Below are 26,180 nucleotides of genomic sequence, written 5' to 3' on the forward strand. Positions count from 1 at the left end.
TATTTACAAACGCATATCTTGAAGGATAAAAAATCAAATCGAAGCACATACAAATGTTCCAAATCCCAGCATTATCTGTTCAATTATTACCATGCGGACTGCATTTACAACCTTTAAACAATTATCCAAAACCTGGTCCATTTCTTACCTTCGCACCAATAGTGCTTCCCATGTAATATACAAGGGTCCTAGGTTCGGCCATTTGAGATGTGAGTATATTATGAGACAGTTAGTTCTCGTTGAGCTGTTTTGAGGAGATTAGAAATCTAAAAACCGAAAACTTGGTTCAACCATGGTTTCTTGGTCAAATTTTCTCAAAACTTGTAGTAAATTGCGATTTTTGCAGTCGGTAGGTTGCCTGCCGCTTGTTGAGTGTTTTTCAATCCTTACAAATTGATTCACCCTAACGTACATGAGAGCTGGTTAAACTAAATTTTATTGCTCCAGCTGGCCAGAAATTTAGTTGATAAAATTATAGCTCGTTTGAATTGTAACGCATTCCTTTAAATCATTAAAATTACGTGAACAGAGTTGTATTGAAACAACAAATCCTGTGTAACGCCATCTACAATTCGCGCCACACTTGCAATTGAATGAGCAAAACATCGGCATTGTGTCAAAACAAATTGACACATCGACTATACAGATGACATCAAAATAAAACAGCACATCAAAATAAAACAGTGGAAGCAAATTAATTATTATTATTTTTGGCAAGATTAAGATACTACACTTTCCGCTCTCGCTAAGAATAGAGATATTTTTGTACCATATTATATTTGAACTCAAAAAGTATACGGCTTGCGACACATCATCGTATTTAGTTATTTTTTAATACTCCCTACACTTTCCGGGTAATGGAAATGGATGAATCCGAACTACTCTTCAATTTATTCTATCTATTGCTATGTATGTGCGTCATTTATCCTCCCGACGAGTTTGGACGTTTAGGTCTCACCATAGAGCAGTTATTTTCTCGCTGGCTAGGCGAAGAACATTTAAATTTTGTGCGCTACCATCAGAAACGCACCTCGCTTAATCTCTTCATCCATAGCTGTCTGCCAGCCACATACTTTCTCATACACCGTTTTAAGTTTTCGGTGTTCACCGAATACGATGATCTCGAGGAGGAATCCGATTTGGATCCTGATTTTCCCATGCCCCAAGAAGCGGTGGCCTTTAAGACACTCACCTGGAAAGTGGCCCAAAGATTTAGTCTAATGGCAGTTCTAGCAGTGCCGGCCCTAATATGTAATTGGTATCAGCAAAACTGGAAGAGGCATCCTATAACGCTTACCCTACAAAAGTTTTCAAATGTGCCACACAGCACAGCCCAAGTGGAGTCAGATATTGGCAATGAATTCCGCAGGTAACCTATTCCAAGTCCTGTTTTATTTTTGATGTGTGTGATTCTATGTATATGGTGTGTGCCAGATGTCTATTGTCCATTGGAAAATTGCAATGAATAATTAACTCACATTTTGCACTATATACATATGCATGTACAACTGAAACAAAACAGGCCCATTCTATTTGATAGCCAATTACTTTGCAATCAATAAAATTTTTCACGTTATATAGGCCGGATATTTATAAAAAGAAATTGAACTCTATATCAACGGTAATAGCCACGGAAAATTGGATTATAAAAACGTCCTTGTACAATGTCAACTTTGCCCATCAGAGTGATACAGCCTTAAGTGTAGCTAAGGTAAGTACTAATGTATCCAAATGCAGATTGAATACATAATTTCAGTCATTAAGCAGGATTTTGCATAACTTAAGAAACCAAAATTAACTTCGTTCACATCAGAACAATCTTAACAAACCGGAAATTGTACATATGATAAACAATTTAGGAATGGGCGAAAAAGACCTTTTACTTCCCTTTAGAAGTGCAATATTCGCAATGTTCAGGGTTTAATCCGTGTATATCATACATTGGGTGAATAGAAAATTGTTCAATAATAACTATTTGATTCAAAAGATGGCTAGTCTGTGCATCATCTCTAGGCATCGTGGCTAAACAAATAGCGGGGACCACTGTCTTGAGGTGAATAAAACTTTCTCCTACTTTAGGCAGTGGAAACAAACCCTGTTGTATCCTTTGTACAATGTCTTATACTCTAGTCAATGTGAATTTTACATTGTCTATGATGTTTTTTGATAAGAACTGCAGTATTGGATTGGAACTACAATATTGTTTGCGTATATTGGAAAGCTCCATACGGATTAGCTGTATCCGGCAGAGAGTTTCAGTGAGGGGCCGGACGGTAGCGGCTCTTGCATAAATACTGAGAGCCTATGATGATGAGGCGAGGTATTGTCGCCTTTAAATAACGAATGGCTATTACATTCCCCCGGCGATCGAACACTTGCTCACCTTAGAACTTGGCGAGCATCGCTACCTCCACATACGGAAATATGGCTACAACAACAAGGGGATTTACTGAACCAGCCTTTTCAGGTCGTTACAAAAGTACATAATGGTACATGGATAAAAGAGTTGTAGAGATCCCAAACATATAAAAAAGCACATTATAGGGCAGTCAGGACTACAATGCATCCAAGGTTATCAGATCGATAATGTGGCTCGTAACAATGAAACACACCTAAAATTCCAAATGGAAATATGTAAATACTGCAAACATTCCATTGAGGAACAGGGGCAAACTTCTCACATAAATGAGTGTTGTTCAAGTTTTAGCTCAATGATAAGGGACCTCCTTTTTTTAGCCGAGTCCGAACGGAAAATTTTTTACATGAATAGAATCTCACAAATTTCGGCAGCATGAGGAGGAAATAAGAACCGCTGCAAATTTTTTCGCCAGGATTCGAACCCAGGCGTTCAACATCATAGGCAATCATGCTAACCTCTGCGCTATGGTGGCCTCATATCTAATATCTAAATATGTACTTGGTAATCGACAATGATCTCATCATTCAGTCCAAGATATAACTAGAGACAAGAACATATCTTTTGGAACTACTGACAATAGACATAATCTAAACCAATAGACCTTAAGGATTCTGAAAGGAGTGATGCATGCCAAAATGTGGGTCCAACGTGTTCTTATCCAGACAATTACAACTTTTAACTCAGTATTGTATTATTATCCTTTAGCAACCGGTTGTACGTACCGGATTGACCCGATGATTTCTTTCATCGGCAAGGGCTGCCGCCTCAGTGTACACTGCTACAACAACAACATTATTTTAAAGCAACTTCTATAAAACATTTAAAAACAAGTTCCTTTTGTAAATTCATTCAGATGGCATATTTACTTCTACTAAATGAAAAAAAAATTTGCTTGGGTTAAAATAAAAAAAAAACACATATTCCCAATTATTAGATTGTTTACGACAAGTCACTGTACGTGTATGTCAAAGTACTCATGCATCTATTACCAAAATCCTAAATATATCCGGCTGTCTTCACATGCATACGTATTAGTATCTATTTTTGTGGAAATTTATTATTGTGTTTTATTCTACCTCCCACAAGCTTATGTGCATCATATAAACATCACTTTTGGCCGGAGGAGCCATTGACGAAAACAAAACCAAATGCCTGCCAATAAATTATTGGTTCGACCGAAATGTAAAAGCGACGATGAACTTTGTATTAAAATACGACGCAGAGAAATATTGGTTGCCCAAAAAGTAATTGCGGATTTTTTAAAAGAAAGTAAATGAATTTTTGATAAAACTTAGAATGAACTTTAATCAAATATACTTTTTTACACTTTTTTTCTAAAGCAAGCTAAAAGACAGCTGATAACTGACAGAAGAAAGAATGCAATTACAGAGTCACAAGCCGTTGAAAAAATTTGGCAACGCCGACTATATTAAAAATCCGCAATTACTTTTTGGGCAACCCAATATTTCACTTTATACAGGAAATGGTAAAATATATTTTAAATCATAGAAATTATAGGAAAACATAAAAATTAGCTTTATATTTCTTGCAATTTTGTTTGTTGCATACAAATTTGAGCATTTTTCTTTGCAATATATTTCGGAGGCCACCGTAGCGCAGAGGTTAGCATATGACGCCGAAGGACTGGGTTCAAATCCCGGCGTGAACATCAGAAAAATTGTCATCGGTGGTTTTCCGCTTATTAATGCTGGCAGCATTTGTGAGGTATCTTGTCATCTTAAATTTTCTCTACCAAGTGGTGTCGCTATGCGGCACGCTGTTTGGACATGGTGTAAAAAAGGAGGCTCCTATCATTGAACTTTAACTTTAATCGGACTGCACTCATTAATATGGGAGCCACCGTGGAGCATAGGTTAACATGCCCGCCTATCGTGCCCAAACCCCCGGGTTCAAATCCTGTCGGCGAGAACACCTTAAAACATTTTTCAACTGTGGTTATCCCCTTACCAAATGCTGGCAACATTTGTGAGTATTTCAGCCATGTACAACTTCTCAATAAAAGAGGTGTCACTTTACAGTGACACGCCGTTCGGACTCCGCATAAAGCAGGAGATCCCCTTATCATTGAGCGTAAATTTGAATCGGGCAGCACTTAATTGATATTGTGAGAAGTTAGTTTCCCTCTAATTTGTTCCGCAATGGGATGTTTGGGAAACACTAAATCACATAAATCGCACTCATTAATATGAGAGAAGTATCCCCTGTTCCTTAATGGAATATTCATGAGAAATTTAGTATTAGCACATTTATGACTATATTTATAAAACTGCACTGTTATCTATAAGATATTTGTCTTGTGCAGAAATTAACAAATAAATATACATTACTTTAATTGGCTATGACAGAATATTTGTTCCACTAGCCGAACTTAGAACAGCGTTCCAAGCGCCTCGATCTTCTGCGCTCATTCTAAAATCTCCGACACCAAGTTTGGAGGTGTCTCCCACAACTCGATCTTTCCATCGAACTTTTGGTCTTCCCGGTTTGCGTGTACCACCGTGTTTGCCTTCAAAAGACTTCTTTGCTGGAGCTTCTTCATCCATTCTGACAACATGATCTAGCCAACGCAGCCGTTGTATTTTGATGCGTGTAACTATGCTAGCGTCGTCATACAGCTCGTGGTTCATACGTCGCCTGTATTCTCCATAAACGCAAACTGGTCCATATATTTTACGAAGAATCTTTCTCTCAAATACTCCAAGCACTGCCTCAACTGATGTCACAAGTACCCATGCTTCAGAACCATATAACAGCACGGGTAGCATCAGTGTCTTGTATAGTGTAATCTTCGTCTGTCGAGAGGTGGCCTTGTTTCTAAACTGCTTACTTAGTCCAAAGTAGCATCTGTTTGCCAGTATTATTCTTGGCTTAATCTCAAAACTGGTGTTATTCGTTTCGGTTACGGCGGTGCCGAGGAAGATAAAGTTACAGACTGTCTCAAAGTTGTGGTTCCCAACTTTCTCCATGTTCTTTATCTGCTCGGTTGTACAAGGCTTTTTGGGAGTGGAGACCATCCATTTCGTCTTATCTCCATTTACTGCGGTAAAATGGGTCTTTTCACTGACTCTCTTTCGATTCTTTCAAAGGCTGCAGTTACTACTTCCGGTGACCGACCTATGATATCGATATCGTCGGCATAGGCAAGTAGCATGTGCTCTCTTGTGATTAGTGTGCCATATCTATTCACTTCTGCATCTCGTATAATCTTCTCCAGCAGGATATTAAAGAGATCACACGATAGGCTGTCTACTTGTCTGAAACGTCGTTTGGTATTAAATGGTTCGGAGAGATTCTTTCCTATTCTTACTGAGGAACGCGAATCAGCAAGTGTCATCCTGCAGAGTCTTATTAATTTTGCAGGGATACCAAACTCAGACATGGCTTGAAATACCTTTGAACGTAAAGGAGTATCGAAGGCGGTTTTGTGGTCAACAAAGAGATGGTAGGTGTTGATTTGTCCTTCTCGGGTCTTTTCCAGGATTTGGCGCAGTGTCAATATCTGGTCTAGGGTGGAATGACCAGGTCTAAAGCCGCATTGAATGGGCCCAATTTTCTCATGGACTTTAGGTTTTAATCTTTCACACAGTACGCTCGAGGGTATCTTGTATGCGATGGGGAGGAGACTTATTCCTCTGTAGTTCGCACATTCCGTCTTGTCTCCTTTCTTGTGTACGGGATGTAGTATGCTGAGGTTCCAATCATCGGGTATGCGTTCTTCTAGCCAGATTGCGCAGATAAGCTGAGGCATACGCCTTATCAGCGTGTCACCTCCAGTCTTAAATAGTTCAGCGGGTAACCCGTCGGCTCCTGTTGTCTTGTTGTTCTTTAGTCGGGCCATTGCTACTTGGACCTCATTCTGATTAGGAGGTAAACATTCTATACTATTATCAGGGATTGGTTCTGCGGTATCCTCTTCGCAGTCAACGTCGGACACTAGCAGTTGGGTAAAATGTTCTTTCCATATCCTCAACATGTTATCTGTGTCATTTACCAGATTCCCCTCTTCCGAATAAATATAATTCCCCATAACTAAAGCTGCATTGTTTTTAATAGTCTACGAGCTTTAAAAGTTCAACAGAGCACTTAATTAATCTACCACTGCAGCGATCGGACCTATGTACCGGAATGACCTTGCTCTCACCAAGGATAGTTATGTTCTTTGTACTAAAATATTTTTAAGCTGAAATTATCATTGCAGATACTCAACAAGTCGAGTCTTAAGATCGGATTTTATAGATTGAAAGTCATAACAGAAGTCTTTGTGCACAGGTTTAGCTAAATCCGATAAGATATGCATGCGCCTTCTAGGGACTGAAGACGTAAAATAGAAAGATCGATTCGGATTTTGCTCATTTGCAGTTTCAACTGATTCACTTCAATAAGAAGTGTTTTGGCCATCATAGGTCAGTGTCGGCGCGATGTAACAGGTGCATATATTCGTTGCATTTTCGATCTTGCTCTGGCCTTCCTTCACTATTTGAATTTAGTCAATATGTTGCAAGATGTTGTGCTAAAGCAGACAACAGTTGGTCACAAGCGTTGCCCCTGCGACAGGAACACCCCAGCCTCAATATTGCCGTGACAGTACCGGAAAATGTATCTATCTCGCAGTTTAATTGCACTGCACTGTAGAATTTATGAGTCGGGAACAAAGCGACAGGAAACTGAGCTGACCAACAACTGCTGCCTTTACAGTTGTTATAATGTGCTACGTAAGGATCGTGCTTCTAAAAGACTTTAATACGCATCAAGTTTCATGGCATTCTCTTTTATGTAACTAGCAAAGGGGGAATGCTTTGACAGAGTAGATTAAAGGCTCCATGTTTTCGACGGTGAATGAGGGCGCCCAAACCATTATTAGGGGGAAGTTCAACAGCTCTCCAGATATTTCCATTGCATCCTCTGATCTCCTTAGCAAAAATGCAGGCGCAAACTTCTCACTTATCGGTGGGTAGTGTACACCAATCGCCTCTCCAGTGAGCTGACACCCCTCTTAGTTGTGCTAGTTGCTGAATGTTTATTCCGAGACATTATTAAGGCAGAAGCCGCTCTCTTTATACCACCGAATTCCCATAGTGCGGACACTTTTAGCGACGTAACTGTCTGTGACTGACCAAGGTTGTTCAACCGTCAATTTTTTGAGTAATTCGAGAGTGACAAGACTAAGAGGTGGGTTATCCGTCGTATCTATGATCTTCCAACCAATGGACGTTCATCACAGTTCGCCGTGGACGAAGATACGAATTTCATAAGTGGTGTCAATTCATCCAAGGCGGTTACGACAATCTCTACACTGATGTTGAAGAATATGGATTTACCTGGAGTCGAGTACTTTACAACTACCATAAACCTGTCTTTGAGCACTCTTATAGTTCCCGATGCCTGAAAGATGGGCAAAGTAATCCCGCTACTGAAGCCTGGAAAGAACCCGAGAAACGGAGAGTTGTAGTTGCTTGATGGACTATTCCTCCCGAGCGTCATAAGAGAACTTACAGAAAACTCTGGGTTCAGAATTATCTGTGTGGTCTCCAGTCGTTTGTAAATTTAGGGATGATAAATCGAAACCCCGTAGAGGGAAACAGGGATTTCCGAAAGGCGATGTGATATCTCCGGCAATGTTTAACCTCTACCTATCCTCTATAGAGGCCAGTGGCGCAGAGGCTAGCATTCCGCCTATGACGCCGAAATTATTACCCGATTTGACTGAAATTCAGAACAGTGAGTCGCAGTAGGGCACCCGATATCCTAACGGAGTATGGTCGAAATCGGACCATATTGGGATATAGCTGCTATATAGACAGATCTTCGGATTCAGGGTCTCAACCCAATAAATATTTTATCCGATTTCGCAAAACTTCGGAACAGAGTTGGATTAGGCCACCCAATATCGTCACCGAGTATGTGTTCACATCAGACTACACTTGAATATAGTTGCCAGAAAACCGTTTTGCCGACTTAGGATCTTAAGGGCGTAAAAAACGCCGATTTGGCTGAAATTTGGAACAGTGAGTTGTGTTAGGCCAACCGACATCGGAACATAGGATCTTAAGGGCGTAAAAGGCGCCGATTTGGCTGAAGTTTGGAATAGTGAGTTGTGCTAGGCCAACCGATATCGGAACATATTATGGTATACAGAGTGGAACTTATTTGGATATTGTTGCCTTCTAGTCCGATCTGCAGATTTAGCGTCAAACGCACACAAAAGCCTATTTATTAACCGTTTTCTTCGAAATTTAAGTTTTTAACCTGTATAAAGCTTCTCGTTATCTGAACCAAATCCAGATCGACCCAATATGGATATAGAAGAGTTATAAATAAAGTAAAGTATCATGATTCATATATCCATGGTGGTGGGTATCCAAATGCGTTTTACTTGTTAAATTTCGATTTTTATTTTGAAGCAATTAATTTCTAGCCTTATTTTGGATTTCATTTATTTGTATAGGCTATGTATATATTTGTATAATTAATTTATCGGGCCGAACTTTGGATACCCACCACTTCGGGTATATATGTACACCACCTTTCATCGAAATTCGGTGAAAATTTCATACGTTATGTTCCATATCAGTTATATCAAAATATGTTCCGATTTGGACCAAATACTAATAAGTACAGTAGCAATATCTAAAAATAAACCGGTCTGAACCATTTTCGACACGGATGTCGAAAAGCCTAAATTAAGTTACTGTGTCAAATTTCAGTGAAATCAGATTATAAATGCGCTTTTTATGGGAAAAAGACTGTAAATCAAGATATCTGTCTACATGGCAGCTATATCCAAATCTGGACCGATTTGGGACAAGTTGCACAAAAAAGTCGAAGAGCCTAACACAAAGCACTGTCCCAAATTTCGGCGAAATCGGACAATAAATGCCTCTTTTATGGGCCCAAAACCTTAAAACGAGAGATCGGTCTATATGGCAGCTTTTTTCAAATCTGGACCTATCTGGTCCAAATTAAAGAAGGACTTCGAAGAGCCTTACTAAACTCACTGTCTCAAATTTCAGCGACATCGGACAATAAATGCGTCTTTTATGGCCCCAAACCCTAAAACCTAGATATCGGTCTATATGGCAGCTATATCTAAATCTGGACCGATCTGTGCGATATTGCAGAAGTATGTCAAGGGGCTTAACTTAACTCACTGTCCCAAATTTCGGCGATATCGGACAATAAATGAGCATTTTATGGGCCCAAAACCTAAAATCAAGAAATCGGTCTATATGGCAGCTATATCCAAATCTGAACCGATCTGAGCCAAATTGAAGAAAGATGTCGAGGGGCCTAACACAACTCACAGTCCGAAATTTCAGCAAAATCGGATAATAAATGTGGCTTTTATGGGCCTAAAACCTTAAATGGGAGGATCGGTCTATATGGCAGCTATATCCAAATCTTGACCGATTTTGGCCAAATTGACGAAGGATGTTGATGGGCCTAACAGAATTCACTGTCCCGAATTTTATTAAAATCGGATAATAAATGTGGCTTTTGTGGGCCTAAGACCCTAAATCGGAGGGTTGGTCTATATGGCAGCTATATAGAAATCTGGACCGATCTGGGCCAAATTGACGAAGGATGTCGAAGGGTCTAACACAACTCACTGTCCCAAATTTCAGCGAAATCAGATAAAAAATGTGGCTTGTATGGGCCTAAGACCCTAAATCGCCGGATCGGTCTATATGGGGGCTATATCGGTCTATATGGGGGCCATATAGTCCGATATAGCCCATCTTCGAACTTAACCTGCTTATGACAAAAAAAAAGAATCTGGGCAAAATTTCAATATCTCTATTTTTAAAGACTGTAGCGTGATTTCAACAGACAGACGGACGGACATGTCTAGATCGTCTTAGATTTTTACGCTGATCAAAAATATATATACTTTATAGGATCGGAAATGGATATTTCGGAATGACAAAATGAATATACCCCCATCCTTCGGAGGTGGGTATAAAAATAATCCCATTTGAAATATTTGCTATACAACCGTTTCGGCAGAAGTATTTATTCGCTCAAGAATATGTGTTGAGTTTTTGTGTTGTTTTTTCCTTTTTTGTATCCATCACATCATCATCGAATCATTTTATTATGATCCAAGAGCTTTCCTGATTCTTTCTTTTTCATTACAGACCGAAACCTACAATGTGTCACAGGATACAAATGACACCCTTCAGATGGTTAGCATCATGGTGAAGACTAACCGCGCTGGTGTTGCTGATTTTCACATACGAATTAATGCCCTGGAATTTCGCAATCTAGAAGAACGCATAACACGTCCAATTGTTATACCTTCCAATATACAATTCCATCGAAACGTCATCGATCGTTTCATTGATGTCTTCAAAGAGCAGGTTACCCTAAATCCCATCTACAAGGCTGATCGTATAACGGATAAATGTTTTGCCTGTATGGTGGCTGAACCAAATATAAAAATTCACAAACAATGTGCGGATGTCGATCGGAATGGCCAACCCTTGAGTACGGATAATTGCTGTACCAACTGTTACTGTCGTCCCATGTGGTGTGTGGAATGTTTGGCTCGCTGGTTTGCGGCCCGACAAAATGATCACGAACGTGAAGTGTGGTTGGAACAAAAATGTACATGTCCCATGTGTAGAGCGAAATTTTGTCTCCTCGATGTTAGTTATATAGAAAAACCTGCAGTGGCTCCACCAGCAACTGGCGGAGAACCAGCGTCCAGTGGCAACGACAATGACAACAACTCGTGATAATGGGATCAATCGAAATCGATGTATGCATTTGAGAAAAAGGGAAAAGAATTGTGTTCAAAACATATTTTTTCTTTTCACTTCCTATTGTGGTAAATTTAAATGTCAATTTCCTATATTTTTATGTTCAAGTACATCTTAAGAATTAATAATCTACGTAGTTCATACAATGAATCGCTACTGCTGACTGCTTTTATTCTCTTAATGGCGAACGTGTCCATGTTTCCTTTTAGTTTTGTTTTTTGCTTGATTTTTGGAAATTATTTTATTTTCCTTATACCTAATTTTGTAATTGGCATATGTGTTGTATACATATGTAGATGGCGCTCCTTTCAGGCATTTATCTCATAGACGCATATTCAAAACAAAAATGAAACCAAACTGTGAATGTTTGTAATTTATTTTTAAAGTGTATGTATTTTTATAAAAGCAATTATTTTTAATTAAGAACAAAATACTACTACGATTCAAATACATATAATACAATTTCCATAATGTCGTTGTTTCATTCCATTCCAATTCTCAAACTGAGGCAAAGGCTTTCCTACTTTCTCGTTTATTCTACTTCAATGGAGTTTTATTTGTAATCATTATCATTACTAAGGGACTTTATCACGTTTATTTTTCCACAAAAAAAAAGAAAAAAAAAATACTTGTAAACTTTTTCAACTTAACTGCCTACTTGTCTGCATGGGTAAACTTAAAAAAAACTACGTATGTATATTTGCTTTTAAATCTAGAACATTGTAAATAATAGTAGTTGCATTAAGTATTTTAAAAATTAACTTACAATATTTAAAATTTATAAGCAAATCATTTTTCTTTTCTTTTTTTCTAAATAATTTAAGTACTCGTATATATTTTCTTTTGTTTTTTTTTTTTGGCAATTTTAGTCGGCTGTAGTTAATTTTTTGCCTCCGCACAAATTTACTGAACAAAGTAGAAATGTCAAAGAATTGTGAAAAATTTACTTTGCTCTTGAATATTTGGTCTTACAAATAAAGAGTTATTACAAAATTTCAAAATCGACAATATAAAAGTATTTTCTTTTATATAGCTGATCATTTTTATTGGGTCTCGACTTTTTTATTGCATAAAATTAGTTGTAATTATTTTTAAGATCATAGTTATAAAGTTTTTTCCATCGTGGTGAACCTTAAGTTTTGCGATTTGATGCATATGTGGCCAAAACCATTTAAAAAATGACACATAAAGGCGCATTAAGTTGGGGTTGGGGCTGGGCCGAATATTATTTATCCAATATCGCCTTTGGACTATTTTTTCTAAGAAACAGATCGGTTTTAATTAGAGCTATATCAGGTTATGGGTCGATTCGCCAAATACTTAGCATGATTATCCTGTCACGGGATAAATATGAGCATCACACAGGCTGGAACTTGGAACTTCAATCTGTGTGGTGTTCTTTGTTATCACGAGAAGCTTAGCTGGGAGCTACCGGGCGCGTCCGCAGGTTGCGAATAGTGCAATGCTCCATACGGAGTGGCTGCAACTGCAGTCGCGGACAAACAGTGGTATCGAGGGGAGAGTCTCAGTGATAGGCCGGGTGCCACCGGCTCTTGCTTAAATGCATAGTGCCTGTGATGCTCGATGCGACAAGGCAAGTTATTGGCGCCTTTAAATAACCCATGGCCATCATGTTCCCGAAGCTATCGGTCGTATAGACTGGAACAAATTTCCTAGTATAAAAGAGCTTGACGAGAATCGCCAACCCCATATGAAAATGTGGCTACAACCACATTAGATTACATAAAAAACGGCAGGTGCAAAATTTCAGCAAATTAAAATCAAATCGGAAAATTGATATGTATGGTAGCTTTATCTGGTTATCAACTGGTCCAGACTAAACTGGGTTTGAATGTTTGCAAGTCATAAAAAACACTAAGATCAAAATCTACTCCAAACCGAACAAATATTACGCCCTCTAGCGGCTCAAGGAGTCAAATCGAGAGATTGGCTAATAGGAGATCCATATCTGATTATGTAACTATTTGAACCATACATGAAATGTATGTTGGAAGACATACCAAGGTACTCGGGTATGACCTTAGTTTCGTTTCGCAGGCTAATGTGAAATATTTGTAAAATGAGGTGACCCGTATGATAAATTTCACCAAAAACAAAAAACTGTGAAACCACTTCATTAAAAATTTTATGATGAAAACAACGTGAATTCCTCCTTATACGAAAATACACCTTAAAAACACAAAACAACTGTTCAATAACCACTTTTGGGTGTTTTTTTTTTTGTGTCACTAGTTTTTGGGTTGGCGCCCCGGTAGCCGAGTTGATAGCGTGCTTGGATTACCAGTGCAGGGGTCGTGGGATTGATTCCCGCCAGAAGCCTTGGTCTGTCGCTACTGTGGTATCACAATGGACCTAAAATTGTCTAAGTGAGTTTGTAAAGGACTGCCACTCTTACCTAACCTAACCTAGTTTCTGGGTTAAAAAAATCACTTCAGTGTGCGCTAAAATAAGATTAAAAAAATCTACAATTTGGTCTCAACATATTTCATATGTTGTAAAAAATGTTGGGGTTGATTTTTAAATTTTAAAACAAATTACAAGTCCAAGGTTTTTTTTCCTCTTTCTATCTTTTATTAACTTTTGTTTCTGCAAATTGTATGAATTTATAGACAGAGCATATGTTTTAATTTTTCGAACTTTGACTTCGAAAAAATTATTTCGTGTGAATTGGCGGTCACCTATATTTACTTATTTGGTAAAACGAATATGAAAATGGAAAACTATTTTTGGCGAAACCACAGGTCACACCGGCATATGTTTTCAGCGGAATCGGATAACAACTGCGACCTCTAGAGCTCGAGAAGTCACATTGTGAAATCGGTTTATATAGAAACTTCATGGTAACCTGGACCTATTTGGTCCACTTACAAACCTAACCAATTTACACTTACAACGTTGCAAGCGCTTAGGTTTGTTTACTCCTTCGGATTTGAATGCTTTCAAAGGATTCGATTAAGAAAGAATCTTAAAGTCCAATTTTCCTTCTCTCGCCAATTTTCCTTAGGCGCTTGAGGCACTACTTATTTTGAGCATAGTTGCAGAAGTTGCAAGTGCTAAGCTTCAATCCCATGGCAGCCGGTTGTATGTACCGGATTGACCCGATGAATTCCTTCATCGGCAAGGGCTGCCGCCTCAGTGTACCACACACTGCTACTACAACAACAACCGATTAAGTCGCGGATCTGGATCCGTCGAAGATGGTCAGTCATGTCACGCTTTTTAAAGATATCCCCAAAATGTCCTTCCAGCCGATACTGAAGCGTTGGGTCGTGAATTCCTTTTATAGGTGCCAGTAGAATGTGGAATTCAGGTATAAGAATGCGAAGCCTAGTACAGTGAAACAGAGAGTTTTCCAAGTTGGGGTGCCATTAACCTCTAGATGAATTCTATTTCACCCCTCTCTGGGCTGAAACAAACGCTGTATGTTCATAACTACAACTTTAAAATAGTCAGCGACTTTAATTACACAGAAAAAATAAAAATCGGTTTCAATCACGAAACTAATTGATCAAATTAATTTTTTAATCGCTTCAATCACGGAAAGGATAATATCTATCACCGTTTTTGAATAAGTGATTGAAAACAAATTCAATTTAAAAAATGATTGAAATTTTCAATTAATTTTTTAATTGATCCAATTAAAAAATGATTGAAAATGTTGAAATTTTCAATTAATTTTTTAATTGGATCAATTAAACATATGATTAAATTTTTTGAAATTCCCCGCGGGGGTTCTTCAAAAAATTTCGTGTGTAGGGTAGGGGTGCCCTATAGAATTGTTGTTGTTGTCGTAGCAGTGTGTTGCCAGACACTCATAATGTATGCGATTTCAGATAACTGACATCGAGACGGGCTCAAATGAGAGGAATTTCTGTGGGGATGAGAAGGATTTGGAGACGGTCGAACATTTGATGTGCTGGGAGAGAACGAAAAAGGCGTAAGATTTTTGATAATCACCTCCTTTCTTCTTTAAGCTCTCTAACTCGACCCTATTATCATTCTGGGCTTTTGTAGGAGCCTGGGAAGGCTGACGAGGCGGAACTACAGTCTACGAGGTTTTTCAGTTTCTGTAAGTCAGCCTCTGTCAGGAGACAGAGAGAGAGAGAGACGTCTCTGTCTCCCTTTCATCTCCGTATACATGTGCTTTGCCCATATGTCAAAGTTCTCTATATCTACTTTCGTTTCACTCTCTCTTATTTCATCGCTTTTTAGGACGAACACAATGGATCAAGCGTGAAGCGGCGGATAACTACCGTTGCAACCTACCCTAACCTAAGTTTGATTCTAAAACTTCTCTAAATGAAATAAATGCAAAAAATATCAAATATCCCGGGTTGGTCTTATGGTTGCTAACTGCCTACATTCAGGTGTTTTGGGCGAAATACACAAAGTAACACCAACACATTCTTGTATGACATTAATTACGATATAAATAAAATGTTCGACCCACCTCGCAAGTTGACGAGGCTATTGCAAATGCTACATTGACGCACGTAAATATTGAAGCAGGTGCTGTTTTATTGTGACATCCGAATTACGTAGACACGGCACGATGGAAATCTTAAATCTTTTGCATGAGGAACAGAATCAAAAACCAGTAAGGAAAGGCAAAAGTCGGGCGGAGCCGACTATATAATACCCTTCACCACCTGGTGTACGTAATAGTTTTTATATGTAGAACTTATCTCGAAATCTAGTCAGACTTTCATTTGGATACCTATTGAAATATCAAATAGAACATTGTAAGATTTTCCTACGATAGGATAACAAATTTGGATTTCCCCACTCTTAAAGGCCATATCGGATAAAACATTATATGGGAGTTATATCGAAACCTGTGCCAATTTTGATGACACATACTGGGACGTCAAATAGAACATCTCACGCCCTATATTGTAGAGATGTGACCAAAATTGTGGCATTTACTGTCTTAAAAGTCCATATCGGATAAAATATATACATTGGATTTTAAATCTCATGAAAATCGGACGAAAATTGTGGTTTCTACAGGTTAAATTCTATTTGAGATAAAAGATATATCGGGGACCTATGTATATCTAAATTTAAACCGAATTTAATGAAATTTTGCACGCGTAGTAAGACGTCAAATAAAACACCTCGTACTACATCTTGTTAAGATCGGACTAAAATAGTGGCTTCTACAGCCTTAAAAGACCATATCGGACAAAAGATATATATGGGAGTCTTAATCTAGACCGATTTATATGAAATTTTGCACTCGCATTGGGACTTTAAACAAAACAACTCATCGGGCGAAAATTGTGCCTACTACATCCTTTAAAGTCCAAATCGGATGAAAGATATATATAGGAGCTATATCTAAATCTAAACTGATTTTTATGAAGATGTGGCTTCTACAGCCTTTAAAGTCCATATCGGATAAAAGATCTATAGGGGAGCTATATCTAAATCTGAGCCGATTTCTATGAAATTTGGCACACATATGAAGACGTCAAATGAAGCACCTCACGACAAATTTTGTAAAGATCGGACTAAAATTGTGGCTTCTACAGCCTTTAAAAGGCCATATAGGATGAAAGATATATATGGGAGCTATATCTAAATCTGAACCGATTTTTTTTCAAAATCAAAAGCGTTCGTCCTTGGGCCAAAAAAAGGACTTTTGCAAAATTTCATGACAATCGGACAATAAATGCGACCTGTAACTTGATCACAAGAATACATGGACAGACAGACAGGCAGATGGACATAGCTAAATCGAATCAGGAAGTGATTCTAAGCCGATCAGTATAATTATCAATGGGTCTGGCTCTTCTCCTTCTAAGCGTTGCAAACAAACGCAAAAAGTTATAATACCCTGTACCACAGTGGGGGTGTAGAGTATAAATATCGAAAATGTCATATCTTACGCCGGCCACACGATGATATAATGAGAAATTTCCTAGACTGGAATCCGCAAGAACAGCGAAGAAGGGGACACCCTAGAAACACCTGAATTCGCTGTACGAAAAAAGAGTTGGAAGAGAGTTATCCCGGCACCGGATAACTATGAGCATCACACAGGCTGGAACTTTGAGCTCCAATATGTGTGGTGTTCTTCGTTATCACGAGAAGCTTAGCTGCGAGATACCGTCCACGAAGTAGCTGCAACTACAGTCGCGGACAATCAGCGGTGACGAGTGGAGCGTCTCAATGAGAAGCCGGATGGCACTGGCTCTTGCTTAAACACTGAGTGCCTATGATGCTCGATATGACAAAGCGAGTTATTGGCGCCTTTAAATAACCGATGCCCATCATGTTACCGCGGCGAGTGGCTACGACAACATCAACAACAGAGTTGGAATCAACTTATATATCGTGGAATCAAGCCAAGGCTTTGGCCAGCGATAGAGTTCGATGGAGAGTTCTTGTTGGTGTACTATATTCACACTGAACTTTTTACTATTGGTCATATTTTTTTGTAATACATTTAATATACTCCAGTTGTAAATAAGGGACATATGTACATATCGAAGAGGGCGAATATCGATAGTCTTCCAGCTCTAGGCCTAATGCAACTCACTGTTCCAAATTTCACCGAGATTGGTTCAAAAAGAAGACTTTTATGACCTCAAAAGGCTTTATCGGAAGATCAGTCTATATATGGCCTATATCAACATATAGTCCGATATAGCAAATTTTCGAACTTAAACTGCCAATGGTTGAGGGCTTTAGCGTGATTATCGCCTACAGACGGATCGTTTTTGAATTTACTACGATCAAGGTTTATAAATGGCTATTTCGTGGTAGGTATTAAAATAGGTGCTATTTGGATTAAAATTGGTTCTTCAAGAAGTAATATCGAGAGATCGGGCTATGTAGAAGCCAATGGTCCGATTATTACAACCCAACTAAGCAATGGACATTTTTATTATAGAAACTTCCATTGAATTGCATTATTTTTAAAACACTGATATTATAGGACATTGCCATCAATTTTTAACTTTATACTAACTTATTTTATCTTCTGGCAACTCACCTATAATTGAGTTACAAACCAAAGTCGCCTCATAAATTAGGTTGTTGGCTATATGCAAATGCAAATTTTGCCCATAAACATTCCACTAAGGAACAGAGGCAAACTTCTCACCTATCAATGAGTGCAGTCCGATTCAAGTTTAAGCTCAATGATAAGGGGCCTCCTTTTTATAGCCGAGTCCGAACAGCGTGCCACCTCTTTGGAGAGAAGTTTTACATGACATAGTACCTCACAAATGTAGCCAGAATTAGGAGGGGAAAACCACCAATTTTTTTCTGATGGTCTCGCCAGTGTCGCGTTCAGTGTCATAGGCGGGCATGCGCTACGGTGGCCTCCCGATTATTGACTATATGCACCACAGTTACTACGCATGCTGGCAGTCCTCCTTATACAATTCAACTTGCAAATATTTCAGCATAACTAAACATTTCAAGGTGTTACAAATGCAACGACGGGGTACTATCTGAAGGCATAATGGACCTATGTTGAACGGTCCAATATAAATCACTGTTTTAATATTAATTAATTAATAAAATTCATTGTTTATGCCCTCAAGAAGTAAATTTGGAACATCGGTCGAAATGGGAGGCTATATCATGACATAGTCCAATAGTAGCTATCTTCGAACTTGAGTTGACCATGGGCAAAAAACCTCATCTGTACCTAGTTTCAGCTCGATGGCCCCAATTAAAAGAAGTGTGGCGTTAATATGACTGATGAATATACGGATATCATCTTAGGGAAGCGAATATCTAAATTTTCTAGGGGCTGGGCATGATATTTACGATGTGTTGCAAATAGAGTGAAGACAAATTATCATACCCCCATTCTAGATGGTTTGTTGCAACACCGAAGACCTTAACAAACCAATGACGAACTTAAACTGGAAGGTTTTACTGTTTGCTAATCTGAACTCAGTTGCGCCTTTATAACCTCTATAAAATGTTATGCAAAGGTATTGTGTGTGTTTTTTTTTTTCTTTGAAAAAAATCATATATAATAATACAGTCAAATGGGTTCGTTTTAACACTGACTTCCATCATTGTCTCATATTCTTAGACATCAATTTCTTTCTTTCCTATTTTATCTTAAATAAATATTTATAATTGCCCAAAAGAAATCCAATTGCCAGTGTAGAGGGTATTTCATTGTTGCTTGCTGGATTCTTTCGGCATCATATAACTCAATCGATATGATATACTTATATATGTATGCATGCATGTATGTATGCATGTATGGTACAACAAGTAAGTACTTCAATGTTGTTGTTTTTGTTACCCAATATTGAACTCTAATTCGATTTTTGGGGTAACAGTAAGAAACTACAATTATTTATATGTAGAAATAGAGGAGGACAATAAAACAATATTTAATACAAATAACGGAAATAATACAAAAAAAAAATCATCGTTGTTTTTGTGTTGGAATTTGGCTTGCTTGCTTGCTGGCTGGCTGGCTGGCTGCCCCACTCGATGTTCGAGAAGAAGAAAGACAAAGTCTATAAATTCGTTTCATAGTAACTTTTGTAGGAATCTACTTTGTCACGTTGCCGGTTATTGGATGTCGAAGTGGTGAACGATGACGATGATGATGCTGCTGGTGATGATGATGAGATCGATCTAGCTGATGAAGTTGTTAGCGTTTGATAGGATTTCGATGGTTTCGATGAAGAACCATAGTGTGATGAGATCTGGAAGAAAACAATAGAAAATAAAAACAAACCATTTATAACGAATTGTTTGGTGAGACAAGTAAGTTGTAGAATAAAAAATAGTAACAAAATACATGCGCAAACAACATTAACGCCCATTAGATTCGGCCAACATGATTTCCTTAACGATTTACAATAAAAGTTTCGCAGCTTATTTTGTTGGCACGGCTGAAAACTATATCAAGTCCAAAGAAACAGCCTCGAAACAGCCTAGTCGACAACACAGAAGACTTTCCCTTCGTCAAAAAATATACAATGGTATAACATATTCACATTGAATGATCCTTTAGTAACAATGTGGAAAAATTTTAAGGTTATGGTAGGTTAGGTTTAAGTGGCAGTCTGCCATCAGACTCACTTAGACGTTTTCGTCCATTGTAATACCACAGGTACAGGAAAAGAAAGAAGATGCCTTTTAGTTCCTACCGTTAGACCATTCAGATCGCTTGAAAAAACTCAAAAACTTGGGAATATTCACATCCGCTAAATCAGACAGGTTCTCAAAGAAATGAGAACCTAAAGTGAAACTCCTTCTGACTGCTAGGGCGGGACACACCCACAGAAGGTGTTCTATAGTCTCTTCTTCTTCGATGTCCTTACAGCTTCTGCAAAAGCCGTTGCTGGCAACCTTCAGTCTGTCAGCATGTTTTTTCGATCAGACAGACGTTTGTTCTAACCAATGACAGCAAAGCGGTAGACTTCTTCAAGTCTAGATTAGGCCACATAGTTTTAGAATGCTCACAGCCCCCTCTTTGTGACCATCTATCATTCGTTATCCTTAGGGCGTGGTCCTGAAAACTTAGCTTACATGTCGCTAGAGGCATACCCACAGATTCCAGTATCCCTGGAATGCGTAGTATCCCTCGTCCGCTTTACAATTCCCTGGGATATGTCTAAGGCCCGGCACCCAGAACAAGTCAATTTTGAACTATTCATCCATCTCGTTGAGAGATCTGCGACAGTCGAGGCCGGTTTTTGTGTTCAAAAATACGTTCTCGAGGGGTTTTATGGCTGCCTGAGAAGATATAATTTCCAATCGTCGTAATGACATTATATCTTAGCCATTCCTCCATTTCTTTAATCGCAAGGATCTCCGCTTGATACACACTGTAGTAGACGGGTAACCTTTTCGATATGACCAGTTCTAGATCTTAAGAGTACACCCCAAAGCCCACCTGGTCGTTTAGTTTGGAATCAACCGTAAAGAAGTCTATGTACCTTCTGTTAGCAGGAATATCGTCGTTCCAATCGGTTCTATCAGGAATAATGTTACAGTACTTTTTATCAAAAAGTTGTTCAGGTAGGATGTAATCCACAATGCCAGGAACATTGGATATTGTATCAAGGATAACACAGTGTCCGTAACCGCTTCATGACCAATGAGAAAGCTCCCTTAACCTCAAGGCAGTGGTCGCTGCAATTTGTCTAGCCACAATATCCAGAGGCATAAGATGTAGCATTAAAATTAGTGCATCAAATGGAGTCTCCACCTCAGTGCGGCTGTGATGCACAAACAAGCCATCCTTTGGATCCGGTTAAATATTGAACAGTAGGTGGACTTTGGAAGCGCCATCCACCAGACCACAGCACCATATAGCATTATAGGTCTGACAACTGGAGTATATACCCAATGCATGACACGCGGTTTTGTTATGTAAGGGTTATGATAAGGGTGTTGAGAAATTCACCGAAGGATGGGGGTATATTAATTTTATCATTCCTTTTGCAACACATTGAAATAACCATTTCCTACCCTATAAAGTATATATATTCTTGATCACCGTAAAAATCTAAGACGATCTAGCCATGTCCGTCCGTTTGTCTGTTGAAATCACGCTACAGTCTTTAAAAATAAAGATATTAAACCGAAACTTTGCACAGATTCTTTTTTTTTTTGTCTATAAGCAGGTCACGTTCGAAGATGGCTATATCGGACTATATCTTGATTTAGCCCCCATATAGACCGATCCGACGATTTAGGGTCATAGGCCCATAAAAGACACATTTATTATCCGATGTCGCCAAAATTTGGGACTGTGAGTTGTGTTAGTCCCTTCGACATCCTTCTTCAATTTGGCCTAGATCGGTTCAGTTTTGGATATAGCTGCCATACAGACCGGTCTCCCGATTTAAGGTCGTGGTCCCATAAATGGCGCATTTATTGTCCGATTTTGCCAAAATTTGGGATTGTGAGTTGTGTTTGGCCCTTCGATATCTCTCTTTAATTTGGCCCATACAGGCCGATCTCTCGATTTAAGGTTTTGGGGCCATAAAAGCCACATTTATTATCCGATTTTGCTGAAATATGGGACAGTGAGTTAAGCCCTTCGATATTATTCTTCAATGTAGCTGAGATCGGTCCAGATTTGGATATAGCTGTCATATAGACCGGTCCGGCGATTTAGGGTCCTAGGCCCATAAAAGCCACATTTATTATCCGATTTTGCTGAAATCTGGGACAGTGAGGTATGTTAAGCCCTTCGACATTCTTCTTCAATTTAGCTGAGATCGGTCCAGTTTTGGATATAGCTGCCATATAGACCGATCTCTCGATTTAAGGTTTTTGGCCTATTACGAAATGTGGTTAACATATATTCCCGACGTGGTGGGTATCCAAAGTTCGGCCCGGCCGAACTAAACGCCTTTTTACTTGTTTTTTTATAATTCTAATTCTTATATCAAATTTGTACTTTACGCCCAAACACATTTCAGTCCCATCGCTCGGTACCGATTGGTTTTTACTCACAGAAAAAATCAACCATTGGTTATTAAATAATTAATTAAAACACAGATGTTATTAAATCAACCACAAGTCAACAACAGGAGTCCACATTCTGGCAACGTCCAGTGTACAAATGCAATTTTGCCCATGAACATTCCACTAAGGTACAGGGGCAAACATCTCACATATCAATGAGTGAGGTCCGATTCAAATTTAAGCTCAACGATAAGGGGCCTCCTTTTTATAGCCGAGTCCGAACAGCGTGCCGCAGTGCAACACCTCTTTGGAGGGAAGTTTTACATGGCATAGTACCTCACAAATGTTGCCAGCATTAGGAGGGGAAACCAACGCTGAAAATATTTTCTGATGGTCTCGCCAGGATTCGAACCTAGGCGTTCAGCATCATAGACGGGCATGCTAACCTCTGCGCTACGATGGCCTCCGACAACGTCCAGTGTACAGTTTTTAAAAGATTGCAAAAAGATTTTGTGTGCTACGAATCTATGAATCGTCTATCCTGACGCCTTATCACATTGCACACATACTCTTACGTATAAAAGATTGGTTTGCATACACAGGGATGATGTTCATAACTATATCCAATGAAATTGACAACGCGCATTTACAAAATCATCCCCCACTTTGTGTCAATATTTTCAACAACGTATGTTTATTATAATGACACCATTGTTACTTGATTTTGGAACGTCATTTTTCTGCTAGTGTCTATACCAATTTTGGGGAATTTTCCGCAGGTGGAGTTCTTCTTGTACCGATCGCATATTATGTTTGTTTTAGAGGTTTTTGGAAACGGACGTTCCCCCAAGTACTTGACTCTAAATATATGTTAGTATTTGATACATAATATTGATGTAGGTCGTTGGGGATTGCAAATGGGCCATATCGGTTGAGATTTAGATATAGCTCTTATATAAACCGATCTCCCGATTTGACTTCTTGAGCCCCTGAAAGCCGCAGAGGATATCTCCAAACTAAACGCTGACAATGGTATTGAATGTATGCTCACGAAATTTGTTATTCAAGATAGCAAAAATGTTTGCTAAAACAACATTTTGTTTGCATTTTTTGCTGAAAAAAGGGAAAGCAGACATGACTGCTGATTCAGCAAACATAGTGCTGCTGTTTAAGCAAACAGCGACTGCAATTTCAGCTAACAAAATCTGCTGTTTTAAGTACAAAAATCTGCTTAAATATTGAAATATTTATGTTTGCATTTCACGGCCAATCATGTGTTGTTATTACTTTGGACATTATCGTCGAGCAAATGACCATCACAAATTATGTTAGAAGAGAGATTTTAATTTGTGGAATATTACTGAAAGGAAATAACCTGATCAACAGAATCTTGTCCCGTAGACATTTCTGGCACTAGTTTTCATTTCGAAAGGCGGTGAAAAATCTCTCGTCAATTTTATTACTCTGCCAATGCCAACACTATCGTGGCTTCTGGCTTTTTAGCTCATTTGTACTTGTATCGATAATGTATGAAACAAGCATGGATCGCATTTAGCAAGTTCTTTGCCCGGTATCTCTTTGTAGGCAAACAAAGATAATGGATAAGAATTGCTTTTGGTTATAAACCGATTCAAACCATATTTGTTACGAATGTTGAAGGTCATAGCAGAAGTCATTGTGCAAATTTGTAGCCAAATCGGACCCAAGAAGTAAAATCAAGAGATCGGTTTGTATGGGAGCTGTATCAGTTTATGGACCGATTTAGACCATATTTAGCACGTATATTAGACGTTATAGAGACATTTACTGGGCAAAATGTCTGCCTAATCAGATTACAATTATGCCCTCTAAAGGCTCAATAAATAAAATAGGGAGATCGGTTTATATATGAGCTATTGGAGGTTATGACCCGATTCAGGCCATATTTGGCACTTATGTTAAGGGGCTCAGAAAAAGTCACTGTGCAAAATTTCAATCAAATCGGGATAAGAATTGCGCCCTCTAAATGCTCAAGAAATCAAACCGGGAGATTGATTTGGCCCATTTACAATCCCAACCGACCAACACTAAGTTGGCGTGCTTTCCACAAACGGAAGGATGTGATTAGATCGGCTTAAAATGTCATGACGATGAAGAATATATATACTTTATGGGATCTTACACAAATATTTCAAGGTGTTACAAACAAAATGACGTTATTAGAATGATCCCATCCTATGGTGGCGGGTATAAAAACCATATAGAATGTAAACAGCCACTAAGACACATATCTCCATTTGCCTACTGGTCAAAATTCATTCAAAAACTTCCTTAAGTCTGGCTGTATCAGCATTATTTTTGGTCTAACTATGAGAGACACACAACTCCATTTGCTTACTGGTCAATGTTTCATTCAAGAAACATCCTTAAATCTGCTTGTGTCAAAAAAATGTTCTTCTGCCTATTTTCTCCCTTCTTATTCTCCAATAATGTGAGGAAACCCATTTGTTTGGTTTTCTGATATTTTGTCTTTTAATGCAATAACCACAATCCATCTCTTGTGTGCAGTAAAGTAGAACAACAAAAGTGCAAGTGTATTTTATACTGGGAAACGATGGATAAGTGCTTCAGACCTACTTGATGCTTATGGCGCATGTGTAATGTTTATTGTTTTAATAACGATGACCCTGTGCTCAAAACTCTTTTACAATATCTTCTCTTTCATTTTAAATCTTCTAACAAGCCCATCATAAATAAAGCAGCAAACAACAGTCTTTTTAGCAGGCAGCCTGCTGTTCTAAAATTACTGCTGTAAAAGCAAATTAACTGCTAACAGTCAGCGGACAATATTTCAGCAGACTTTTTTCTATGAGTACCGTTTATCCAAAATGAGATCATCATAGTCGGGATTACAGTGATGAAGTAGGGTCCGTTGGGTTGTCAGCAGGGCTATTAAGGTCGTAGCTAATAGGCTGATAAGGCTTTTGTATGTACCACCAATGTAAATAGAAGAACGCATTGGTTCGAACTTCAGCAAGATTAGAATATTTTACTATATCGGGTTTTGCAATAAGGATTTTTTTTAAATGAAATGTAAACTATATGAAATATTTCAAAAAATTTATTATCGACTTGCAGTAGAATCAAAACATTTAGCACGTTTGCATCTGTCAATACGTTGGACCCAATTTTCGATGGCTCGGCCACGCATTTCAGCCGAAACGGTCGCTATTTCCCGTTCAATGATGGCTCGAGCTCTTCCAACTTCATAGGTCAATGACTCGAAGTAGACTCAAATCGCACGAACGAGACGGCCAATCGACGATACCATTTCTTAAGATAACACGCCCATTAAACTTACTCTTCAATAAATCGATTATTAGTTGTGCAGTGTCGCCTGTGGCATCGTCCTGTTGAAACCACATGTCGTCCATGTCCCTATGTTCCAATTCAGGCCAAAAATTATCAGTGAGCTTGATATGGCGGACCCTTCCCTTTACCGCAAAAACGCCACCCATATCCGAAAGTGGTCCAATGGACACAATTTGGGTATCAAATGAAAGGTATTGGAG

The 26,180-nt window shown here is 38.6% G+C and overlaps 2 protein-coding genes across 3 annotated transcripts in view; one reads left to right on the forward strand and one right to left on the reverse strand.

Moving 5' to 3' along the window:
• The first annotated feature begins 625 nt into the window (after positions 1-625).
• On the forward strand, positions 626-11,670 carry LOC106087193 (E3 ubiquitin-protein ligase TM129). The gene is made up of 3 exons (XM_013252155.2): positions 626-1,369; positions 1,582-1,711; positions 10,576-11,670. The coding sequence occupies exons 1-3, from the start codon at positions 858-860 to the stop codon at positions 11,173-11,175; spliced, it is 1,242 nt and encodes a 413-aa protein (XP_013107609.1). The 5' UTR covers positions 626-857; the 3' UTR covers positions 11,176-11,670.
• LOC106087186 (uncharacterized) overlaps positions 11,552-26,180 on the reverse strand; it is a 49,316-nt gene continuing 34,687 nt past the window's right edge. For both annotated transcript variants that reach the window (XM_013252146.2, XM_059363928.1), the window contains one exon: positions 11,552-19,910. In XM_013252146.2, coding sequence (XP_013107600.1) covers positions 19,719-19,910 — 192 coding nt within the window. In that variant the 3' untranslated portion in view covers positions 11,552-19,718. The remainder of the gene's footprint in view (positions 19,911-26,180) is intronic.

The sequence above is a fragment of the Stomoxys calcitrans genome, chromosome 2, assembly GCF_963082655.1.
Source record: "Stomoxys calcitrans chromosome 2, idStoCalc2.1, whole genome shotgun sequence".
Taxonomy (NCBI): Eukaryota; Metazoa; Arthropoda; class Insecta; order Diptera; family Muscidae; genus Stomoxys; species Stomoxys calcitrans.

Bases quoted from the DNA above. Each gene is read 5' to 3' on its own strand.
- LOC106087193 (XM_013252155.2), top strand. From the start codon at position 858: ATGGAAATGGATGAATCCGAACTACTCTTCAATTTATTCTATCTATTG. The intron at 1,370-1,581 runs GTAACCTATTCC...CACGTTATATAG, and splicing joins ATTGGCAATGAATTCCGCAG to GCCGGATATTTATAAAAAGA. The intron at 1,712-10,575 runs GTAAGTACTAAT...TTTTCATTACAG, and splicing joins CAGCCTTAAGTGTAGCTAAG to ACCGAAACCTACAATGTGTC.